We start from the raw sequence: 23,380 nt of genomic DNA on the forward strand, positions 1-23,380 counted from the left end.
TGCAATGCATTTTCACCTTCTCATTACAGTCAGAGGAAATCTCTACTGCAGATATCTGCTTAAAACATGAAGAGACAAAACAGAATCACTGTCATCTCTTCTGCCCCTGCTATGAAGCAAGCACTGTATTAGACAGTTTAAATTGCCTCCTGTAACCCTTGTGAAAATTCAGATGTTATGTATTTGCATTCACATTTTACAGATGAGAAAACACATCAGAAAGGCTGAGTAACTTGCCCAGGATGGCACAGCTAGTAATGGGAGGAGCCAGGATTCAGAGCCGGGTCCATCTGACTCCAGAGCCTGTGCTCTTTATTGAAAGGGAGCCCAGTAGTTTGAGATCTTGGAGGTGTAGGCCTGCACTGCTTTATGGTAAGGTCCTGTGGAGTGGTTATTCATGTCAGTCACCAGAGTGAATATCAAAGAAGGGCCCTCTCATTTGGGGAGTACATGACTGTGAAACTGGGGTGAACCAGAAATGTGAATTCTTGATCCCTGAGGGCAATAGTAAGGCAAGGAATAGAGAAAATGTTTTGAGTCAAGTCCCTAGCCTCTTCAGTACAGCAGGAGAATGCCTTATGGGTAACAGCAGTTGGGGTGGAAAGGGGCAAGTCCAAGGGGGTGTCTTGGACTTCGGGAGCACTGTTACCTTGATTTTCCAACAAGATGATTCAAGAGTCACCTTCCCTTCACTTTCCCACAGCTGCCCGAGTTCCTGACCCTCAGCAGTTACATTCCTCTAACCATACTGCAGGTCCAGATAGAGCCCACACCAAGATGCCCTTCAATCAACTTACGCTAATGTTCTGCTCTGGTGTAAATAATCACATTCTAATTTAAATAGCCTATTGAGAGGCTGCACTAGGATCTAGCCTTTATTTTTTTTTTGAAAAGACAAAATAACGAAAGAATATAATTTCTTAATTTCCATCCCCTACCTAACACAGCTCTTTATATTTTAATAAATCGCCTTCCATAGCTGACATTTTAGTCATCTTATTTAATCATGCATTTGCTACAGGATTAATTATTGAATGCCCACAGTATAACAAACATTATTGCAGGCATTTGGGATATGACAGGGAAGAAACCATTGTCTCCACTCTTACAGAGCCTCTGTTCTAATGGGGAAGTTAGGCAATAATCAAAATAAGTAAGATATGTAGTATATTAAATGGTAACTAATGCAGGGAGAAAAAGCAGGGGAAAGCAGCAAGGAACTCAGGGATGGGAGTGTTAAAATTTTAGATAGGGTGTAGGGTAACCCATGAAAGCTCCCCTGAGAAAATGGCATTTCTGCAAATCCTGAAGGGAGGTAAAAGAACATGCAGGTATCCAGGGAAAGAGTGTTCTAGGCAGGAGCTCTCAGGTAGGAGCTGAGCTGGCAAGGAGGCTGATGTGGCTCCAGAAGGAGTAAGAAACAAGATCAAAGAGGAAGTGGGGTCAGAGGGCCCAGGGCCTGTGTGCTGTTGTAAAGACTTTGGCTTTTAAGATGGAAAGCCATAAGAGGGTCTGAGGGTTTTTTTTTAACTTCTTACCATGGAAAACTGTAATCATATATACCCAGAACACTACACTGAGTCCCCTTGACGACTCATTCATCTTTAACAGCTTTCACTTTTGGAGGACTGAGTAGAGGAGTGTCCACACTTGGCATGACCTGACTTGAATGGGATCACCTAGGAGAACAGGCCATGGGGAAGTGGGGGAGGCATAGGAAACTAATCATGGCAGCTTGAAACCAGGGAGTAGCAGTAGAGACGGTAAGAAGCGGTTAGTTTGGGGATATCTTTTAAAGGTCTGACTAAATACTATATATTTTATGCTTTGTTCAAAAAGAAGAATTTGAGAATGCCCGTAGTGCAGCAATGAGGGTAAAGAGATGTAGAAAAGAAATTCAGTAGCAAAGAATACTACTGTTTTATTTTCTATTTAAGAATAAACCAGGTTTGGGGGCTTCCCTGGTGGCGCAGTGGTTAAGAATCCACCTGCCAACGCAGGGGACACGGGTTCAAGCCCTGGTCCAGGAAGATCCCACATGCCGCGGAGCAACTAAGCCCGTGCACCACAACTACTGAGCCCTCGTGCCACAACTGCTGAAGCCCGCGTACCTAGAGCCCGTGCTCTGGAACAAGAGAAGCCACCGCAATAAAAAAGAGGCCGTGCACCGCAACGAAGAGTAGCCACCGCTCACCGCAACTAGACAAAGCCTGCGCATAGCAATGAAGACCCAATGCAGCCAAAAATAAATAAATAAATTTATTTTAAAAAATAAATAAATAAAAGAATAAACCAGGTTTATAAGCCAGGTTCCAAAAAAACTGGCCTATAAATGAACATTTGCAACACAGTTCATCCATAAGTTACATATTATTTTGTAACCATGAACAATTGGGCCATGCAAAGGGTAAACATTTATTTTTAATATATTAATGAGATAATGACACCTATTGAGGTGCAAGTCCCCAGAGTTAGCAATAGTGTGTTACTTGATTTTCTGAAAGAAGTATGATTTATAAGTGGCTATATTTGATGTAATGAAACTGAAAATTCAAATAAAACAAAAACCAGGGGTCAAAGTATGACAAAAAACTCAAAACTTGCAAAGTGGAGTTTTACATAGATAGTGATTTTATTCCACTTCTCTACATAGTTGATGAAGCCCTCTTTGTCTATTTTGTTGTGTTTAATGGCCCAGTTTGCCCTTCCAATCCCAAACATCTGAGCCACGTGTGCTGTTGGTCAAATAAGTAGGGCAGTAAAAAAGACGAAAGAATGTGAAAGAATCAACGCAAATCCAGGAGCACTACTGGAAAAACAACCATGTTATCAACAGTGAGTGGGCCAAAGAGGATATTTTCATGTCATCCCATCTTATAAGAACACTGCACCTACATTCAGAAGACTCAGGATGAATTCCAGCATCCTCCGGATCTTGACTGTCTCACCTTGGGTTATGTCATTTGTTAATCTGTCTGAACTGTTTTCTTATCTGCAAAATGGGGATGATAGTGCCAAGTCTGTCTGCTTCACAGGGTCTTTGGGAAATCCAGGTGCAAAACAGCCCCTTTTTATAAAAGAGAAGGAAAGAAACTGGTGCTTCCATAGTACATGCCATGTGCCAGACACTGTGTGGTTCTCACAACAGCCCTCTGAGGTCCCATTATTGTCCCATTTTGTAGGTATAGAGCATGCAGCTCAGAGAGGTTATTTATCTTGTGTAAGCCCACAGAGCTGGAAGAAGAAAGAGCTGGGATTTGGTCCCAGATTGGATCAGCTTGAAGTCTGCTGGCTTAAAAAGAAGGAACTAACTTTACCAAGCATCTTCCTACCCTATGCCAGAAACTATTAGATATGGTTCTGTACTATCTTGCTTGATGAAGGTTATTCAGTGCTTCCTGTGTACTCAACAAAGAATAAAGAATAAAGCACAGTAAAGTCTCTTTTGCGTCACTGAGAGGAGGTATGTTATGCAAATCATGTTCTTTTCTTTCCTTCTCCAGCTCCTCCTCTCCCTCCCCCCTTCCCTTGTCCTCCTCCTCCTCCTTTTTCTTCATTTTGTAATATGACTTGCACCATAACAGAGGAGAATCAATGCACAGTTTAATAATGTCTGTGGCATGATTTTGTTTGTAAAGAAGCCTTACAGGGGGACAAGTGCACTTCTGCCACCTCACACCTTTCATTGAGACCTTCTTCCCCACAACACACACCAACAAAACCAAACAAACAGGTTTTTCAGGGATAACTGTCACGAACACTGTGCTAGGCAAAGGAGAGCTATGAAACACTGTGCACACTGGACATATACAGAAGAAAAAGTGATTAAGCCAAGTGGTAGCCAGTGTACTGGAAAATGTGAACGGGCTTTGAAGGTGGACAGACCCAAGTTCAAAGGGCTGCCCAGTCACTCCACTTACAGGAATGATGGCAGTTTAACCCATCGTAGTGTGCCTCACTTCCCTTGGCTGTGGGATTGGGTGGCACTACTGATCCCACAGGGCTGATGTGAAGATGGGCCGAGTTAACAAGTCCCCTTCCCTTCCATAAAAACAGAAAGTGAGGGCTTCCCTGGTGGCACAGTGGTTGAGAGTCCGCTTGCCGATGCAGGGGACACGGGTTTGTGCCCCGGTTTGGGAGGATCCCACATGCTGCGGAGCGGCTGGGCCCGCTGAGCCTGTGCATCCAGAGCCTGTGCTCCGCAACGGGAGAGGCCACAGCAGTGAGAGGCCCGCATACCGCAAAAGAAAAAAAAAAAAAAAAAACAGAAAGTGAGGAAGTATAGCTAGATGTGCTCTGGGAGTTGAACAAGCAAGAGAGGTAAGACAGTAACCCTTCAGTTGCCAGTTGGTTTTACCATCTTCTTGCTGCAATGAACTCTGTATAATTTTCCTGCCCTCTTCCTATCACATTCCCCAAAAAAGGGACAGTGGTGGAGTTTTGTGGGCTAAAGTGGTGAAGGGAGTGTCATGGAAGATTCAGATTTAGGTTGTACCCTTGAAGAATGGATGGTTCTACATAGGGAAGAGAAGGAAGGGACATCCTCAGGTGGTAGGAACCACGGGAAGGAAACCCTGAGAGGTGGTAGTAAGTTCGACTGAGGAGACGATGAGTCGGACTCTCACCACAGAGCTTTCGGTTTGTGCTGCTCTCCCTGCCAGCAATACTCTTCTCAACCCCTACCCACCCCGTTGTCCCTTGTTACATTCTTACTCTTCTTTGAGAGCTCAGTCCTCATTACTCCCTCAAGGAGCTTTCTCTGACTTCCTGACCAGGTCAAATCCCTATTCTGCATGTCCTGTGTAAGTGCTTCATAGTTATGCACTTACGTTTATTTGTGGTATTTTTGAGTAGTATCGGTCCTACTCTTTATTTCCCGTAGGAACAGGAGTTATGTCTGTTTTCTACTCAGCTGTATATCCCTCCATTCCCTGACCTACTGCAGTGCATGGGACATAGAAGGGGCTTAATAAGTACTCACTGAATAAATGGATACATTTTGGTTGTCGGTGAGGTAATAGCCTGGATAGGAGAGAGGGTTTATATTTGAGATTGCTAATCCTGTTAGGTGCCAAGCACTTAACTCATTTAATCCTTAAAAACAATCCTATAAAAGCAAATGTATTATTACTTTCATTTTAAAGGTGGAGAAGCTGATGTCCAGTGATGTTATCCATCCTTCCCTGCTGGCCCAGCTATTAAGTGACAACAGAGGGGCTTGAGCACAGCAGCCTGGCGTCAGAGCTCTTGAATTTAACCACATTCCTCTGCTGCTTTAGCAGTAGAGGTCAAAGTTAGATACACAAGTAAAGTTAGGGTAGATTTCTGTTTGAAAAGTGTGGATTTTCCCCTCCTCTTCTTCAGGTATCATCATCATCACTTCATGAGGAAAAGCTCAGCAGAAAAGAACTACTTCATGTGTCACGTCTCATATTCATGTTGACTCTACATTCTGCCAAAGTGATATGTCCAAATTAACTCAGCAAGTAAAGTGGACCTTTCAAAATCTGATTCTTAGAAAATTCTAGGTTACTTCTCTTAATCAGCTTTAAAGAACCAGTATGCACTTTTCCAGAGCATGACAGAGTTAGTTGCTTTAAATAAAAGGAGGTGATTTGACTAAGAGTTTGGTATTATCTGAGATACTTGGTTTCTGTTTCTTACTCAAAAGGCAGATCTAGCCTGTGGTCATCAGTAGGTATTGAGTCATAAAGCTCCTGGAAGAAAGGCTTGATTTCATCAAGGAAGCCAAGGAAACCTGAGCACCTCCAAGAATGATAGGTATTCCTACAATAACATAATTATTACTAAAATAAATAAATAAATAGATAACAAAGCCCAGTAAAATAAATATGTCACTCTGGAAAAAAGTCTTACCCTAGGAATAGAAGTGGCCTGAATTGGTCATTTATTCCAGCCACCTGCCTTTAAACGGGATTTCTAAACATTCACCTCAGGGCAGTTGTATTATTTAAAGGTCTCTAGGTAGAGGAATGTATTACAGTAATAAGATAGTGGTTGACACTGTGTATTGCTGTTATTTACTGGGCAGTGGTCTTCAAGACTTTACATGCATTAATGTATTTAATCCTCATAACAAACCTGTGAGGTCCTGTTATTATCCCCATCTTACAGATGAGCTGAACACTGCCCAAGGTCACAGAACTAGTAAACAGTGGAACTGTCTTCAAACCTAGCTAGTCTGTCTGTCAAGTACATGCTCTTCCTGTGTCCCTTGGTAGCTGATTGTCACCTTTGTCTCCTTGACTCTAAGTGATAGCTTAACTTGTATTTAAGCCAATAGTGTTTATTAAAAGCTTGCTATGCTCAGACTCTTTAAAAAATAACCCACCCTTTCTGGCAGACACAGTTGCTTTCTACAAACTTAATTTTCAAGGGAACCACTATGCAAAGAAGTAAAAGGGAGGCTGAATAAAAAGAATCTGATTCTCCATAGAACAAATGAATTTCTGAGTCAGTTGCAAATAGCTCTCTGTCATAGTGGCATTTTATGAAGTATTCCCTCCCCTAAGGTAGAATTCCACTGTCTTCATTAGCCATAGAGCCTGAAAATAGAAAATAGTATTTTTTTGTGTGTCCCCATGCCTCAGCTTTCTTCCTTCAGTCAGTATTTTGGAAAGTCCACAAAACCCAGGGGGCTCCCTGTCGTTGCTCTGTGGCCTGTGTGAAAAACCAGATGATGCCATGCTGACTTGAGCTCTTTCAAATGGATCAAACAGCACATTAGTCACTGGCACATTTTTCAGGCCCTTTACCTCAGAGACTACCCAGTTCCTCATTCTTGCCACCCTTCGATCATGAAGTAATAGCAAGAAAAAGATGTGAGTACTTTTTGAGGAGACCTCCCACCTCTTTCCTTCAGTGCCTGTGACTGATTCCGTCATAGTGGTAACGTTGAAGGGTCCAGATATCCAAAGGGATTGGGCTTTAATGGGTGGATTCCTTCTGGTGTCCTGCTTAAGTGGAAAGCCTACCTGATTTCACCCAAGTGAAGAATTTCGTCATGCCTTACACTGTTGAATTCCTATGCTCAGTGCACTTAAAAGTGAAATGACATGGTCTATTTCATGCTCTTTCACTGTTTATTTACTGTCGAAGAAGTCCCTGTGAAATATGTCATCATAACAAAGGCTGATTTCAGATGTTGACACCAAGACACAGAACTGACATCAGCAATCCAGGGAGTATGTAGGGACAACAGCCAACTTTGGAGCAAACCCAGAACTTTTCATTTCCTGTCCTACCCTGAAGGGTAAAGGCTTTCTACCTGTTATGAAAGGGAAAGCACTAAGTTCATAATTGGTTTTATGCCCAGGGGGCTTTTTAAGTGCTTAACCTATTTAAGAAATTATTTATTTGTGCTCTGAGGTGGTCAGAAGCTAATTTAATCCTAAGCATTCTTTGCGATTAGCTTGCTCTGCAAGGACTGGAGGACATTCCCACAGGTGGCCCTGCTCCTTGGGAAGGGGTGTTAGTGGGTTGGGAAGCAAACTTTTGCAGCAGTCCTGAGCCTGGGTTCAGGCAGAGAGGCCCTAAGGTTTCCAGTGGAGCTACACTGTGGACAGAGGGGAGTCTGTCCTTTGTTCAGGAGAGGAAACTTCTCTCCCGCAAAAGCCTCTGGGGAATAATCCCAGTTCTGATCAACTTTTCCTCAACTCTTACAGTGGGAGATTGGATTGGGGAAAAAAATCCATACTGAAAAAATCCTAACAAAACCATGCCTCAATGGAATATAAATTCATTTGATGGTATTTATAGTAGAAGTAGATTGGGGGAAAGGAATTCTGTCTGTTTCCAAGCAATTTTACTGGCAAGTGTAGGTTCTTCCTCAAGTATATCTCAGAAAGACATCCATCAAGGATCCATCGCTACATGAGATTTCTATCTACTCTCTCTCCTGAGCTAAGGGTTGCTTGTGTAGATTGAAATATTTCTAACGATTGTCTAGTTGGGAGGTCCTGGATTTAGGTCATATACTTCCTCAAAAAGAGACAATATGAGCTAAGGAGTTAGGGTGACCTGGAGTTAGGTTAGCTAAGGAGTTAGGTTAGCCCTGAAAGTGCTGCATCCCAGGAAACCCCCTCATTCCCGGGCAAACAAGGATAGCCGGCCACCCTTTGAGGAGATACAGTGCATTTCCAACAATTTGGCTGAATTTATCACAGGTTTCTGACTTATAATATTCAGGAAGTTTAAAAATAAAGCCATTGGTCTTTTCTGTGAGTATGGTTTTAGTGTTGGGGCTTTCTCAAGGAAGGAATCTGTGGTCTCCTATAGAGGGCTGGAGAACCAACTAGAGGAGAAAGGGTGTCCAAGCTCTCTTTACTTAAAATGTCATTATCTCCTTGCAGTTTTCTTTTTATTGCTATTGTCATCATTTTAAAGGTATAACAATAAAAAATATAAGTTACTTTAAATGGAAAAATCTTCAGATCTAAGGGTTTGCACTTAGGTAGTACACTTATTTGAATTAAAGAAACAGATCACTGCAGGCCAATTCCATGGGCTTGGGTGTCCATGGCCAAGCTTCATAGCCAGGTCCCTGGGCAAGACTCTCTCTCCTGCCTAATCTCATGGCAGAGAGTTAGGACGGACTCTTTCTGGTCACCTCTTTCCTTCTCTTGGTTTCCATCAATCAATCAACCCCAATACCCTTCTCACTGATCTCTTACCCAGCTTTTATGACCAAAAATGCAATGAAGGTGCAGTTGAAAATATGTTCTTGGTTAGTAGCAAGGGGATACAGCATCCTCCAAGATGTGCTCTTCCTTCCAATGTTAACAATACGTGCTGTATTTTAAATGGTCTGCTTCCTGCAGAATATCTTTCACACCCAAAACAACCGCCATTAGCATTTTAATTTATTTCCATCTCATCATTTGTTCATCACATATTTTTCAAAACGGAGCTGTGGTCGTATATGTACAGATATGCTTAATTTTATATCACACTTTTTATACTTAACTGGCGTGTCTTAAGCATTTTCCCATGTTGTAATATAGTCAGGTGTGCTAACTTTGAAATGTGCTTCTTATATAGATCTGCAACTATGTGGGACCTGCAAAGGTTATTGTTCAGTTGGTCACAAATGGAAAAAACATCCACCTGCATGCGCACAGCCTGGTGGGAAAACACTGTGAGGATGGCATCTGCAGTGTAGCTGCTGGACCCAAGGACATGGTGGTCGGGTAAGTGAGGGTGTATGATGTGGTGGAAGGGAGGTGCAGATCAAACATGGCAGCCAGGGAGCAGGCCCTTTTTATTAAGGGTCTTTCCAAGACCCTCAGAGAGCCCCAGAAAATGAAAATTTGAGCTCTCACTTGGACTCCGAGGACTCCAAAGAGTAAGGTGCCCACTTGTCTGGATTTCCCTGATACAACCCACTTTGTACCTGTTGTCCTGGCCTAATTATTTATAGCACCCTCTTTAACTCTCAAAAGTGGCCCAGTTTGGATGATAAATTATGCAGTCACTTGACCTGTGAGACATGTGTGCCACTTTTAGCAATATTTTCCTTCTGGAAATAAGGATAAGGACAAATTAGAAGAAAACTGGCTATAGCAGAAATCAACACTTTATGGATGATTTCATACTTTGGTGATTCCCTTAATGAACTATTGATTCTCGATTTACAGTGTGAACATGTTGAGCATGAAGTGGATAGGTAAATATTATTTCAGATCTGTGTTGCTTAGAAAGTGTGCACAGAAATGATAAGGGCTTAATTTCCCAAACATACAAACAGCTCATTCAACTCAACATCAAAATAACAAACAACCGGATTAAGAAATGGGCAGAGGACCTGATTAGACACTTCTCCAAAGAGGACTTGCAGGTGGCCAACAGGCATATGAAAAGATTCTTGATCTCGCTAAGTATCAGGGATGCAGATCACTACCACAGTGAGATGCCATCTCACACCTGTCAGAATGGCTGTCATCAAAGAGAACACAAAGAACAAATGTTGGTGAGGGTGTGGAGAAAAGGGAACTCTCAAACACTGTTTGTGGGGATGTAAATTGGTGCAGCCACTGTGGAAAACAGTATGGAGGTTTCTCAAAAAACTAAAACTAGAACTACCATATGACACAGCAATTCCACTCTTGGGTATATATCCAAAAAACCCAAAACACTAAATCAAAAAGGTACATGCACCCCAGTGCTCATAGCAGCATTATTTATAATTGCCAAAATATGGAAGCACCCTAAGTGTCTATCAACGGATGAATGAATAAAGAAGATGTGGTATATGTATACATATATGATGAAGATGTGTGTATATACATATACACAATAGAATACTACTCAGCCATAAAAAAGGATGAAATTTTGCAGCAACATGGATGGACCTGGAAGGTATTATGCTAAGTGAAGTAAGTCAGACAAAGACAAATACTGTATGATATCACTCATGTATGGAATCTAAAAAATAAACTAGTAAGTATAACAAAAAGGAAACAGATCCACAGATAATAGAGAACAAATGAGTGGGGAGAGAGGGAAGGGGGGAGGGGCAATATAGGAGTAGGGGATTAAGACGTACAAACTACTAGGTATAAAATAAGATACAAGGATATATTGTACAAATGGGGAATACAGCCAATATTTTATAATAACTAAAGAGTATAACCTTTAAAATTTTTGAATCACTATATTGTACACCTGTAACATATAATATTGTACAGCAACCATACTTCAATTTTTTTTAAAGTGTGCACAACCAAGGATTATAAATTTGTTTTGGCATTCATTCGACTTGAAATGTAAATACAAAGAGACATTCATTTAAGGGTTGGTCAGAGAGATAAAACAAGCCATTTTTAATGAATGAAGTATTATAGAAATAAATTCAATTCAAAAGAAATTTTTAATTAAATTTGTCTAATTTTCAGGAATATCTTTCAGGGCTTCCTAATACTGGTTTAAATAGTTTACAGTAAAATCCCATTTAATCTAGACTATTCACTCAAAAGAAAGGAATTGTTTAAATCAACTATAATTAAGCTGATGGTAACATTTCAGGCTTTGAATTCTGATCAGGTTTCAAGTTGGCTGTTATTGGGGAGGTTGAACTTTCATGTTCCTTGGTATTTCTTTGTTTGACTGTTTAAATTTTCAAGTGTGAAAAACCTAGACAGCTTTCTTTTAAGTCACTAAAATCTGATTCTTTTGATGTCAGAGAAAAAAAAAACCTCTAGATTGGAGGAAGAAGCCTAAATTGATTTGAAAAATTCAACTATGCTTTAAATGACCTTGTTTCAACATCCTCTTGAAAGGCTGGCCTGTTTCCTCTTGTGTGTCACAGTTGGTCATCGTTTGTTTTGGAATACCCTTACAGTTCCTGACTGACCTATGAGAGCTTTGAAATGCAGGGTAATTGTCAAAGAGTTTCGGCCTAATTGATCACGTAGTGTCTGCAGATTTACTCTGAGTAGGCTACTGTCAGTACAAAGTGTGTATTCTCTTTGGTCCTGTTTAATGTGTGTGATAATCATATCCTTCAGAGGAGATTATACATGAAGTTTCCCTTCTAACAATGTTTGTTATTATAAACATTCCAGTACGGTATCTGTAATTTGGTGTTTCTGTGGTTTGCCTTAGTAGTCTTTGAGGACTTGGGGAGGAACTAATGGTTATTTAATTTGGGACCTACAGCAGGAGTAAAAGTAAATTCCTTGTCTCCAAGGAAAGTGAGGAAATCTGTTACTCTCTTTTAGTGCTGGCATGAGGGGTTCGGTAGTTGGAAGAATTCATTCGTTCAACAGTTTGAGCATCTAAACTTGTAAATGTGATCATCAAGATGTCTGGTCACAGCTCTGTGGGGTTTTCTAATACTATGCAGTTTCACCAAGAAACGTAATCAAGAGGATGCCACCTAAGAGTTACAGTAGACTCAGTAGCCTCTCCCATTCAGAGTGCTCTATGAAACCTTGGTACTCCTTCTATAATTTGATTTTTAACTGAGAAACTTTTGCATACAGTGTTTCCCAAAATGCAGTATTTCCTTCATGATTTCATTTGTTGCTCTTATTTTTTTTTAAGTTTCTAATGCCAGAACCTGTTGCATTTTAGTAGAAAGAGTCTCATGCTGGGGGTCTGGAACCCAGAATTCTATTTCCAGTTCTGTCACTCACAACAGTAGGACTGGGGGCAATTTGCATGACTTCTTGGGGACTTTAATTTCTTCCCTTATAAAATCTGAATGTTAGGCTACAGAATCTACCTCCAGGCCCTTTACATCCAAATTCTACACTGAACTAACATTAGCTAATACTATGAAGTAACGTGAGCCAACTTGCCTCATGTGTATTTACAGGATATCAATGATTATTCTTATTTAGTTCTAACTTGTAGGTAAGAATAGCATATAGAGAAATTTAGGAAGATAGCCAGAGTTATTCCTTAGACTTGTCAATACTAGAAACAGAACCATGATAAGCAGTTTTCAATACAGTTTAGGTTAAGAGTATAAATTCATAAGCTGGGCATCAATCCAACACATCAAAAAAGATAAATGGAGGGACTTCCCTGGTGGTCCAGTGGTTAAGACTCTGCGCTCCCAACGCAGGGGCCATGCATTCGATCCCTGGTTGGGGAGCTAAGATGGTGCATGCCGAACTTGGTGTGGCCAAAAAGAAAAAAAAAAAAGGTATATGGAAAATGACATTGAGAAGATAAATAACTTCTAAATTATCAAAACCAAAAGAATGACCTTTCTTTGGAGTGTTTCTCTTCACTTTACTCTCAGCATGAGTTCTCAGTAAAATTTAATTTATATTTTCGAAGATACTTTCTTATCTATATTAAACTATTCATGTTTTAGATAACTAAGTCATGATTGTAAGTTTGATTGGTTTAATTTGAGGGGGTTGTCCTTTAACTTCTTTTAGTTAGCTTTAATTTTGACTTTTTATTTCCTACTCACTTATTTAGTTAGTCCTTCGTGCCTGTCCTCATAAAAATAATCTTTGGTGTTTTATTTTCTATCCTGAATATCAGCAGTTTGTTTCAACAGCATTTTAGTTCTCTGAAATTTGCATTCGATGGAAACTGTTACTTGACTTTGCTTTAAGCCACCTTCCTCACCAATAATCACCACACCCTCTGCTTGCTTCCTGGCAGCCCCGATTTAAAGAGATGTGAAGTTTTTCTTTTTTTCTAACTAATATTTCCAGCATATACCAATGGTAAGCACTCGAAGTAGATATAGAAATATAAAAATGCAAGACAGAAGCAAGTCTTCCCTCAATGAACTAATGCAGATCATATTAAACTGCTATTTTTGTAGATCCAAGAACAGTTAGCTACTGGCAGTTTCATATGGTTCAACCTTAATGCACAGAAAAGGAGCTGTTTGGAGAAAATGGACAAGGTCTGGACTGAGAGTGGAAGTATCCAACTTCCAAACCTAGGGTGTGTATTGTGAGTCAAGGGCTGCTTTTAAATCTCAGGCCAGCCGTGAAGTCAGTATTTGAGTCTGGAGGTGAAGAAAGGCCAGATGGAGGAGGCACTTTAGAATCCCAACCCAAGGACCTGGGGATTTGAACCTAGCCAAAGGGCAGAGGCAGTTCCCAGACGATCATAATGATGGCAGCATCTGGCACAGCGTAGAGGTTTTCAAACCTGGCTGCTAATTAAAGTCACCTTTGGTCACTTTGTAAAAGTATGGATGCCAGGCCCTACTTCCAGAGATTCTGATCTCATTGCCCTGTCTCATAGTGCAGAGCAGTGGTTCACAAAGTTTAGGGGCCATCAGAATCACCTGGAGGGCTTGTTAAAACTCGGATGGCTGAGTCCCACCCTCAGAGTTTCTGATTCAGTAGGGTTGGGATAAGGCCCAAGAATTTGCATTTTACTAAATTCTTGGGTGATGCTGATGCTGCTGGTCTGGAGAGTATACTTTGAAAACCACTGATGTGTAAGAATATGGCATTTTGAGTAAGAAACAGGATTGTAGTCCCGGTCCCGTTACTAACCCCTTATTAACTGTGATAACCTGTCTTTCTAAAAAATTTTTGAAATTAATTTAAATACTGTAACAGTCACCCTTTAAAGTATACAGTTCTATGAATTTTGATAAATACTCATATAATCACCACAATTAAGGCGTAGAATAGTTTTATTCCCTCCCCCCATCCCCCATCCTGAAAATCCCTGTGTGACCCTTTGGAGTCAGGTTCCCCCCAACTCTAGGCACTGGCAACCTCTGATCTGTTCTACCCCCATAGTTTTGCCTTTTCCAGAATGATATGCAAATGCAATCATACAATATGTAGCCTTTTTGGGTCTGACTTGTTTCACTTAGCACAATGTATTTCAGATTCCTCCAGATTGCTGAGTCTGTCACTAGTTTATTCCTTTTAGTTAATAAGTAGTGTTGCATCGTTGCATTGTGTTGATATATCACAGTTTATCCACCTGTTGAAGGACATCTGGTTTGTTTCCAGTTTTTCAGAACAAAGCCACCTTTTGTGTGAACATAAGTTTTCATTTTTCCTGGCTTGGGTAAATACTGAGGAGTGGAATTGTAGGGATGTGTGCTAAGAGTATGTTTATCTTGATAAGAAACTGCCAAATTGTTGGACTTCCCTGGTGGTCCAGTGGTTAAGACTACTCCAGGCTTCCACTGCAGCGGGAAGGGATTCGATCCCTGGTCAGGGAAGTTCCACATGCCACATGGTGTGGCCAAAAAAAAAAAAAAGAAGAAAAAGAAACTGCCAAGTTTTCCAAAGTGGCTGCACCATTTTGCATTCTCACATGTTAACATTTATGGTCCTTGTTTTTTTCTGTTTTTCATCCTAATAATGTCTGCTCTCATTTTTCTTTTGCACTTTATTATAGAAATTTCCAAACATATACAAAAGTAGAAAGAATAGCATAGTGAGCCTTCGTTGTACCCGTCACCCACCTTCAACAATTAATTATTACGTGGCCAGTCTTGATTTAAATGTACTCCTACCTAGGTAACTTTGTTATTGATATCTGATTTAGTTCCATTGTGGTAAGAGAATATTTGGTATCATTTGATTCCTTTTAAATATACTGAGGCTTGTTTTATGGAGGGAATATGGTCTTTTTTTTAAGTCAATCCTTTTTTTAAAAAGTTATTTATTTATTTATTTTTGACCGTGTTGGGTCTTCGTTTCAGTGCGAGGGCTTTCTCTAGTTGCGGCAAGCAGGAGACACTCTTCATCGCGGTGCGCAGGCCTCTCACCATGGCGGCCTCTCTTTTTGCGGAACACAGGCTCCAGACACGCAGGCTCAGTAGTTGTGGCTCATGGGCCTAGTTGCTCCGCGGCATGTGGGATCTTCCCAGACCAGGGCTCGAACCCGTATCCCCTGCATTGGCAGGCAGATTCTCAACCACTGTGCCACCAGGGAAGCCCTGGTCTGTCTTGGTAAATGTTACTGGTGCACTTAAAAAAGAATGTTTAGTCTGATCACATTGAACGCATGTTCTGTAAATGTCAGTTGGGTCAGGTTGTTTGTTCAAAGCTTTTCTCTCCTTACTAATTTTCTCTCTACTTGTTCTATTAATTATTGAGAGAAGAGTATTGAAATCTGACAGTATTCATAAATACATCTATTTCTCTTTTCAGTTCTATAAGATTTTGCTTCTTGTATTGTGAAGCTCTTTTATTAGATGCATAAAAATTTAGGATTCTTATGTCCTCTTAATTAATTGATCCCTTTATCATTATGAAATGACCTTCTTTTTTATTCCTGGTAATATTCTTTGCTCTGGAATTTACCTTGACTGAAACTAATATAGTTACTTCAGCTTTCTTCTGAATAATGTTAGCTTGGAACATTTTTTTCCCCATCCTCTTAGTTTTAACCTTTTTGTGTGTTTATATTCAAAGTAAATAGGCACTGCATATAGTTGGGTCTTACTTTGTATCCCGTCTCACATACTCTGTCTTTTAGTGGGGTGTTTAGGTGACTTTTATTTAATATGATTGCTGATATGGCTGTGTTTAAATCTGCCCTCTTGCTGTTTGTTTTCTGCTTGTCATATCTATTCTTCATTCCCCCTTCCCCTGCCTTCTTTTAGATTAATTGATTATTTGTCATTTCATTTGTCTCCTTTTAGATTTATACCTCTTTGTATTTTTTAGCCATTGTTTTAGGTTTATACTATACATCTTTAACTTATCATAGTCTACCTCCAAGTAGCATTATACCTCTCTATGTATAGCATGTTAACAGTATATTTTCATTTCCCCTCTCTTGACCTTTGTGCTATTATGTCATATATTTTACATCTGCATATGTTGTAAATCCCACCGTATATTGTTTTTTATTTTTGCTTTAAATCGTCAATTATCTTTGAAAGAAACTTTTAAATAAGGGAAAGAAAGTATTTTGTACTTACCCATGTGTTGACTTCCTTTAATTTTTCTTATACCACTGGTGTGCTGCTGATAAACTCTTTCAGTTGTACATCTTAAAGTCTTTATTTTGTTTTTGTTTTTCAAAGATATTTTTGAGGAGTATAGAAATACAGGTTGACACGGTTTTTCTTTCATGTCCTTAAAATATGCTGCTTCACTGTCTTCTGGCTTGCCTTGTTTCCAAAAAGAAGTCTCCTGTCATTCTTACCTTTATTCCTCTGTACATAGTGTGTCCGTTTTTTTCTCTATCAGCTTTTCAGATTTTCTCTTCATCGCTACTTTTCAGCAGTTTGATTATGATAAGCTTTAGTGTTGTATTCTTCATGTTTCTTGTGCTTTGTGGTTCACTGAGATTCTTGGATCTCTGGGTTTATAGTTTTTATTAAATTTTAAAACTTTTCGGCCATTATTTTTTGAAATATTTTTTCCATCCACTCCTCTCTTTTCTCTTCTGAAACATCAACCTCATGTATATTTGAAATTATGCCACAGCTCATTAATGATCTCTTCTTTTTAAAATTTTTTTCATCTTTTCAGTTTCATTTCAGATAGTTTTTTTACTGTGTCCTCAAGTTCACTAATCTTTTGTCTGTACTGTCTAATATGTTCTTAATCCCATCTGGTGTGTTTTTCTTCTCAGACGTTGTAGTTTTCATCTCTATGGGTTTTGAGGGGGGGGGTCTTTTTTATATCTTCCATGCCTCTCCTTCGCATACTAATGCTTTCTTCTCGACCATATGGAGTATATCTCTCATAGCTTTTCCATGTACTTACCTACAAATTCTGTTTTCTGTCTCATTTCATTTCTGGATCTGTTTCTATTGAATGATTTTTTTCCTCGTTATGAGTTATATTTTCCTGTTTCTTTGTATGCCTGGTAATTTTTGATTGGATGGTAGACATTTTGAATTTTGGATTGTGGGTACTTGGATTTTTTTATTTTCTATGCATCTAAATATTTTTGAGCATTGGGATGAAGTTAAGTTTGGGAATAGCTTGATCCTTTCTAGACTTACTATTAAGCCTTTTTAGGGAGACCAGAGCAGCCTTTAGTCTAGGGTTAACTTGATGCCATTACAAAGGCAATACCTTTCTGACTGTACACCCTAACACTTCGTGTATCACAAGATTTCTTGAACTATTCTAGCCCTGTGTGTGCTCCAGGGGCTGTTTTGCCTGTGCTTCTGATTGTTCTTTTCCCAGCCTTGGGTCATTTCCTCACACACATGCTCTGAGTGTCTCTCGGTGTATGGTTCTTTCTTCTCAGGTATCGGCCTGTGCATTCTACCCTTGTTGACCTCCTTTGTCTCCTAAACTCAGGGAGGTCAGCAGGCCCTGTTTGGGCTCCCCCTTCCTTACTGCAGCCTGGAAGCGCTCTCTAGATATTAAGGCAGCATAATTTTAGAATTCACCTTATTTGTTTTCCTTTTCTTAAGGCTCACTGTCCTATGCCACCTATTGTCCAGTGTCTGAAAACTACTTTTTCATATGTTTTTTGTTGTTTAAAATGCAAGGTTCAATCGGTCTGTGTTGCTCTACCATTACCTAAGGTAGAAGACTGACTTCTGTATTGTTTCATTTATTTCCAGAGTAAATCCATTATTCACATAATGAAAAATACAGATGATGACTTTTCACAGAGATTAAATTAGATAATATACATGAAAAGCACTTTCTAGGTGGTAAAGTGCTGTACACGTGTTTATCATTGCTGTTACCTAGAAGATCAGCCTCGTTTTCCTGTAGTTATGGGTGGTGTCTGTATAGGAGTAAAGCCTAAAAGGCCAAAATACGGAGGTGTTGTTTCTGAAAATCCCCCTGTGCCTCCATGCATACCAATGTGTCATATTGCGTGTTTTTCTGTGCTCGATTAATTCATGCATTTATTTATCCAGTAGACATTTATTAAGCACCCAGGTCTCTAGTCACTGGATATCTCTGCTCGCAAGGGGCTTATATTCTGTATTTTCTTTTCGGTGTCTGTGTCTGCTGTCCTACTTTTTTTCATCACTGTCTGTACACCTGTATCATTTCATCTCTGGGCCTCTGTATGAGTGCTCATCTCATTCAGCCTTCACCTCCTATGTTTTCTTTCCCTAGTTTACCAACATTATCTTCTTCTTTATTTCATTTGATCCAGTTATCATAATATTTCTATCTTTCCTCTAATATTCCTGCTAATATTTTTTTTTCTTTCTGAGTAAAAGCCAGAGGAAAAGAAGAGTCCTTACAAAAGCTTACAAGGCTTTAAAAGAATGGTACCCCACTTATCTCTTTGAACTCCTTACTTACTTCTGACCCCTTGTTCATCTCACTCCAGCCACACTGGCCTGTTTGCCATTGTTGTCTTGTGGACACCAGGCATGATCCTACCTCAGGGTCTTTGTACTTGCTGTTCCTTCCACCTCAAATGTTCTTTTTCCATATATCCATGTCTCACCCCTACTTCCTTCAAGTCTTTGTTCAGTTGACATATTTTCAGTGAGGCTCTGTCTGGCCTCTTCCTATTTTTAAGTGCCGTGCCTTCTACTACTGCCTTTCCTCTTCCCCATTCCTACTTTATTTTTCTTGGTAACACTTTTTACCTTTTCAATTATAAAATTTACTTGTTTGTTTCCTCTCTGTTGTTGCACTAGCATATGAACTCCATGAAGGTAGGGATTCCTTTACTGTTGACAGAAGCATCCAGGACACTGCCTGGTACTAAGGAGCAAAATAAATATTTGTTAACCGAATGAGTCTCCTTGGTAAAGTGCTGTTTTGTTTGTTTGTTGTATTACATTTATTGAATACACTTCTTTGTTTCATGTACTTTATTTTAAAACATGAATGGCTGGAGCATTTTATATATTTAAAGATCCCTTTAATTGCTTTAATTAGCATATTAACATATTTTGTTTTATGGATATGTAGGCTTCACAATATAAAAAGTTATCCATCCCTGATTGAAGGTATACCTCAAGACTGAGTACATGTAGAGTTGGACATTCTAGTGGTCATAAATAATTCCAACCTTAGAGATAGCCCAGGAGGAGATGGGATTCCTGGTAGACATTAAATTCCATCTAGAAACCCAGGGATGAGCCAAAAGAAAAAAAATCTTCTAAATATAGTATTTTGCATATTCTTTTTTAAAAAAGTTAGAAAAGTTAGTATATTTGGAATTAAAATTTCTTTTTATACAACTCTCCTAGAAAAATACTTTAAAATGAGTCTAGGTAAAGCTTTCTTATTAAGATACGTACACCCCACTCCCTTATTCATAATTTGCAAGTCTAGTAAGCTTTGAAAACGAAAAGATTTTTCTAATTTTACCACAGACTGATTTGGTGGCAAAACCCAGCCTGACATGATGTGCAGCTGGTTATAGTCTTTATTATTCCATTTGGTGAGGCTACTTTGTATGTTTCACTGCAGAAATAGTAATGTGTTTGAGGGCCAGTGATTGAGGGCCTGTGCATTTTTTCCTCAATCCATAGCTAAGGTAAAACAGGACTCTCTAGTCATTGACTGCCTAATTCTGGTTGTTGTTGCTGTTACTGTTTTATCTCCAGCTTTGCAAACCTGGGTATACTTCATGTGACAAAGAAAAAAGTATTTGAAACACTGGAAGCACGAATGACAGATGCATGTATAAGGGGCTATAACCCCGGACTTTTGGTGCATCCTGATCTTGCCTATTTACAAGCAGAAGGTGGAGGAGACCGGCAGCTCACAGGTGAGTATCACTCTCCCAGCCTTGCTCCTTTGAGAGCTCTGGCTCTCCTTGTCCTGTGTGTAGACCATGTGCTCATCTTATGCCCCAGGTTTCTCCTTCTCCTGGTCTGTACTCCAAGCTGCTCTCACCCTTTCCCTGCTCGGAAACCTTTGATGGCATCCTGCTACTTCTAGAATAAAATCTGTACCCCCATAGCCTGGCATACAAAGCCGGGCCTCAGCCCCCTTTCCAGCTTTATCGGAGGTCCCACCTGTACCCACCTCTCCCCATCACCGCCTCCTGAACACTGATGTATACTCATACCTTTGTATGTGTCTTCCTCTACCTAAAACACCCCCCCTTCCCTTTTCAACCTGTCAGAACCAATTCAGAATTCAAGACATGGTTCAAAGAACACCTGCTCTGTTATACCTCCCCCAGCTCACCTTATTATAAGGAATCTTTCTTTCTTTGGGCTCTTCAGGCTCATTGTAAGCTATCCTCTTTATCATAAAAATGCTATGATTTTATGTTTTCCTGCCTTCACTTATATTTTTTTCTTTCAACCCTAATCCTTGTTCCACCACATATGCCATTTCTGCTTTTATGTGTCGTCCTTTCGTCTGGCCATCCTGTCACCAGCTCATACTCAGGCAATCCAGAGACAATCATTTTCCCATTAGCCATGTTCTGTCTTCTGCTATTCATCCTCAAAACCTTCACATCACCTTTGAGTCCTCCTTTTCACCTCTGCTGCATCTCCAGTTCGTGGTCCAGCTGTTCTATGCTGTCTGGGGTTCCCCTCCTCACTCCATTTTTTGATGCTCTGTCTCTGTCCCTCCCCACTTCTAATCTAGTTTACACCCTGTGGCCAGATGGATCTTACTGAAGCCTACAGGTCACCACTACTCAGTGTCTCCCTGTTGTGTCCAGAATCCAAATTCCATACCCTGGCATTTTAGGCCTCCCAAGAGCTGGCCCCAATCTGCATTTTCGACTTTGTTTCCCACTACATCCCTTGTTGTCACACTGAACTACACCATAGAAGCACAATTTCTCACTTTCTCTCTTTGGCACATTCTTTCCATTCCTGCTCTTTCCTCTTCCTGGGATGCCTTTTTTCATTCTCCTCCTAAGTTCAAGTTCTACCATCCTTTCAAGATTTAGAGCAATGCCTCTTCTGCTTCAAAGCCTCTGGATTCTCCCCTCCTTTGAAGTTTCATATCACTTCAACTGTAGCTCTTTTATAGTACTTATCACTTGAATTATCACCTCTTGTGATATTATAAGTTAAGTACGATTATGTCCATCAGTATGAAAGCTCCATCAGGAGGGAAGGAGCCCAGTGCAGGGGAGTTGTTTGGCTCCTTAAAAACACTTGTTGAGCTGTACTTGCTTAGTGCCAGGTACTGTGCCGGGCACTGTGGGATGAATACAGTCCCTGTGCCCAGAGAGCTTTTGGAATACTTAATTCTCACATTCCTCCACACAAGTGAGGCATGGTCAGGCTACTGCATTCCATTCCATCACATCCTTTGTGTCTTGGGACAGGGCAGGGGAAGATAGGAGAGAGGCAGTTTGACACATGCAGGACAGTTTTTACTGTGATCCAGAGAAAATACAGGCCCTTTTTTGATGCCTTTACGTTTGGATGACATAAATAGATAATTCTTAAAATTGTATTAGCAATATGAAGAATTTCAAAAGAAAAAAAATAGACTTTTATTTTAAGTTGATGTTCTTTATTTGGGCTTTATAAAAGCATCCTATCTAAAACGTTCATGCTTTACTCTTTCCCTGGGCATGAATACCGCATGTTGTCTGGTCCTAGATCGGGAAAAGGAGATCATCCGCCAGGCAGCTCTTCAGCAGACAAAGGAGATGGACCTCAGCGTGGTGCGGCTTATGTTTACAGCTTTCCTTCCAGACAGCACCGGCAGCTTCACGAGGCGCCTGGAACCCGTGGTATCGGACGCCATCTATGATAGCAGTGAGTACCTGACTTCTGACAGGAGGCGGCTTGCTGTAAAGTCAAGAACAGACTTCCAGCCCGGCCCCGGCAGTTATGACTAGCTCTGATTCCTGGGGCAAGTAACTTAATCACTGGGGGCCTCATATTTATCGTCTTACAAAATGAGAATACTGAAATTTAGCTTAAAATTTGATGTTGAGATTAAACGTGAAATACTGTGAGGTGCTCAATAAATCTTCCTCAGATCACCGTTGTAGTCTTCTACGTGCAATGCCAAATCTCTTATTATTTATGAATTCCTTACTACGAGGATATATTGTTGGTGCTCTTAGATGAGAAAAGTATCTCAGTTGGGGCTCTGAAGAGAAGTTAATAAAAGACAACTCTTATCCAGTTTCATTCTTGCATGTTATAGCTTTATCAAGTTAGGAACGTCAGGTTAACTAAGTGAGCAGTACAGATATTTCGTAGCTTCAAAATTCTATTTCAGTCTATAGTTCCTGGAGTTTTTGAAAGAGTTTTACAGAGGTTTTCAGCATTTACCATGCAAATTTCTAATTTGGTATGCATGGGATTTATTAAACAGATATTTCCAAAAAGTCTACAAGGGCAGTATTTAGGCTCCTTGAAAGGTTATAGAGTTGGGTCTAAGTAGAGAACGCCATGCCCCAAGTACAACAACTAACTGATTTCTCTAATTTAAACATGTTTGAAGGGAAGTGAAAGCTTTATAAACTGATGTAGACTCGCATACCAAAGATCACTTTAAAATGCAGCTGTTGGAGCCAAAAAAAAAAGGGAAGCCTTATACTATTACCACACAAAACTTTTACCCCTTAACCACACAGAATTCTAATTTCGTTTGGGGAAAAGAAATATAACATCTTCATTTTTCTTTTCTGCAGAATAAAAATTAATAAATAGTTTTAGAAAACTGTGCTTCTCCTAAATTTCTAGGACTCTTGTAAATGGTATCATGCACATAAGTTTGGGGTTAAAGTCTTGACCTTATTGAAATTCCACACATCCATTAGCTTGGAACTTCCTGAAACATCAGAAAATTTCTTTCTCTTTCTCTATTAATCTCTCTTACTGTGTTAGTGGGAGAAACAAATACTGCTCCTTTGTGTCTCATCTGTTTTGGTGATAATGAATGAGCCATGCCCAAGAAGTGCTCTGAGGGTTTCAGAAGGCATTTTTGTTTTATTTATATCCTTGTTAAAGCAGTATGAGTGAAAGCATCTATTTAAACTTTCTTTAAGGTCCCGTTTTGGTGATAATGAATGAGCCATGCCC

At 40.0% G+C, this 23,380-nt stretch overlaps 1 protein-coding gene across 2 annotated transcripts in view; it reads left to right on the forward strand.

Annotated features, from left to right (window-relative positions):
- NFKB1 (nuclear factor kappa B subunit 1) overlaps positions 1-23,380 on the forward strand; it is a 121,980-nt gene that overhangs the window by 55,812 nt on the left and 42,788 nt on the right. For both annotated transcript variants that reach the window (XM_065877633.1, XM_065877634.1), the window contains 3 exons: positions 9,061-9,209; positions 19,970-20,133; positions 21,944-22,102. In XM_065877633.1, coding sequence (XP_065733705.1) covers positions 9,061-9,209; positions 19,970-20,133; positions 21,944-22,102 — 472 coding nt within the window. The remainder of the gene's footprint in view (positions 1-9,060; positions 9,210-19,969; positions 20,134-21,943; positions 22,103-23,380) is intronic.

Source organism: Phocoena phocoena, chromosome 5, assembly GCF_963924675.1.
Source record: "Phocoena phocoena chromosome 5, mPhoPho1.1, whole genome shotgun sequence".
In the NCBI taxonomy this organism is placed as follows: domain Eukaryota; kingdom Metazoa; phylum Chordata; class Mammalia; order Artiodactyla; family Phocoenidae; genus Phocoena; species Phocoena phocoena.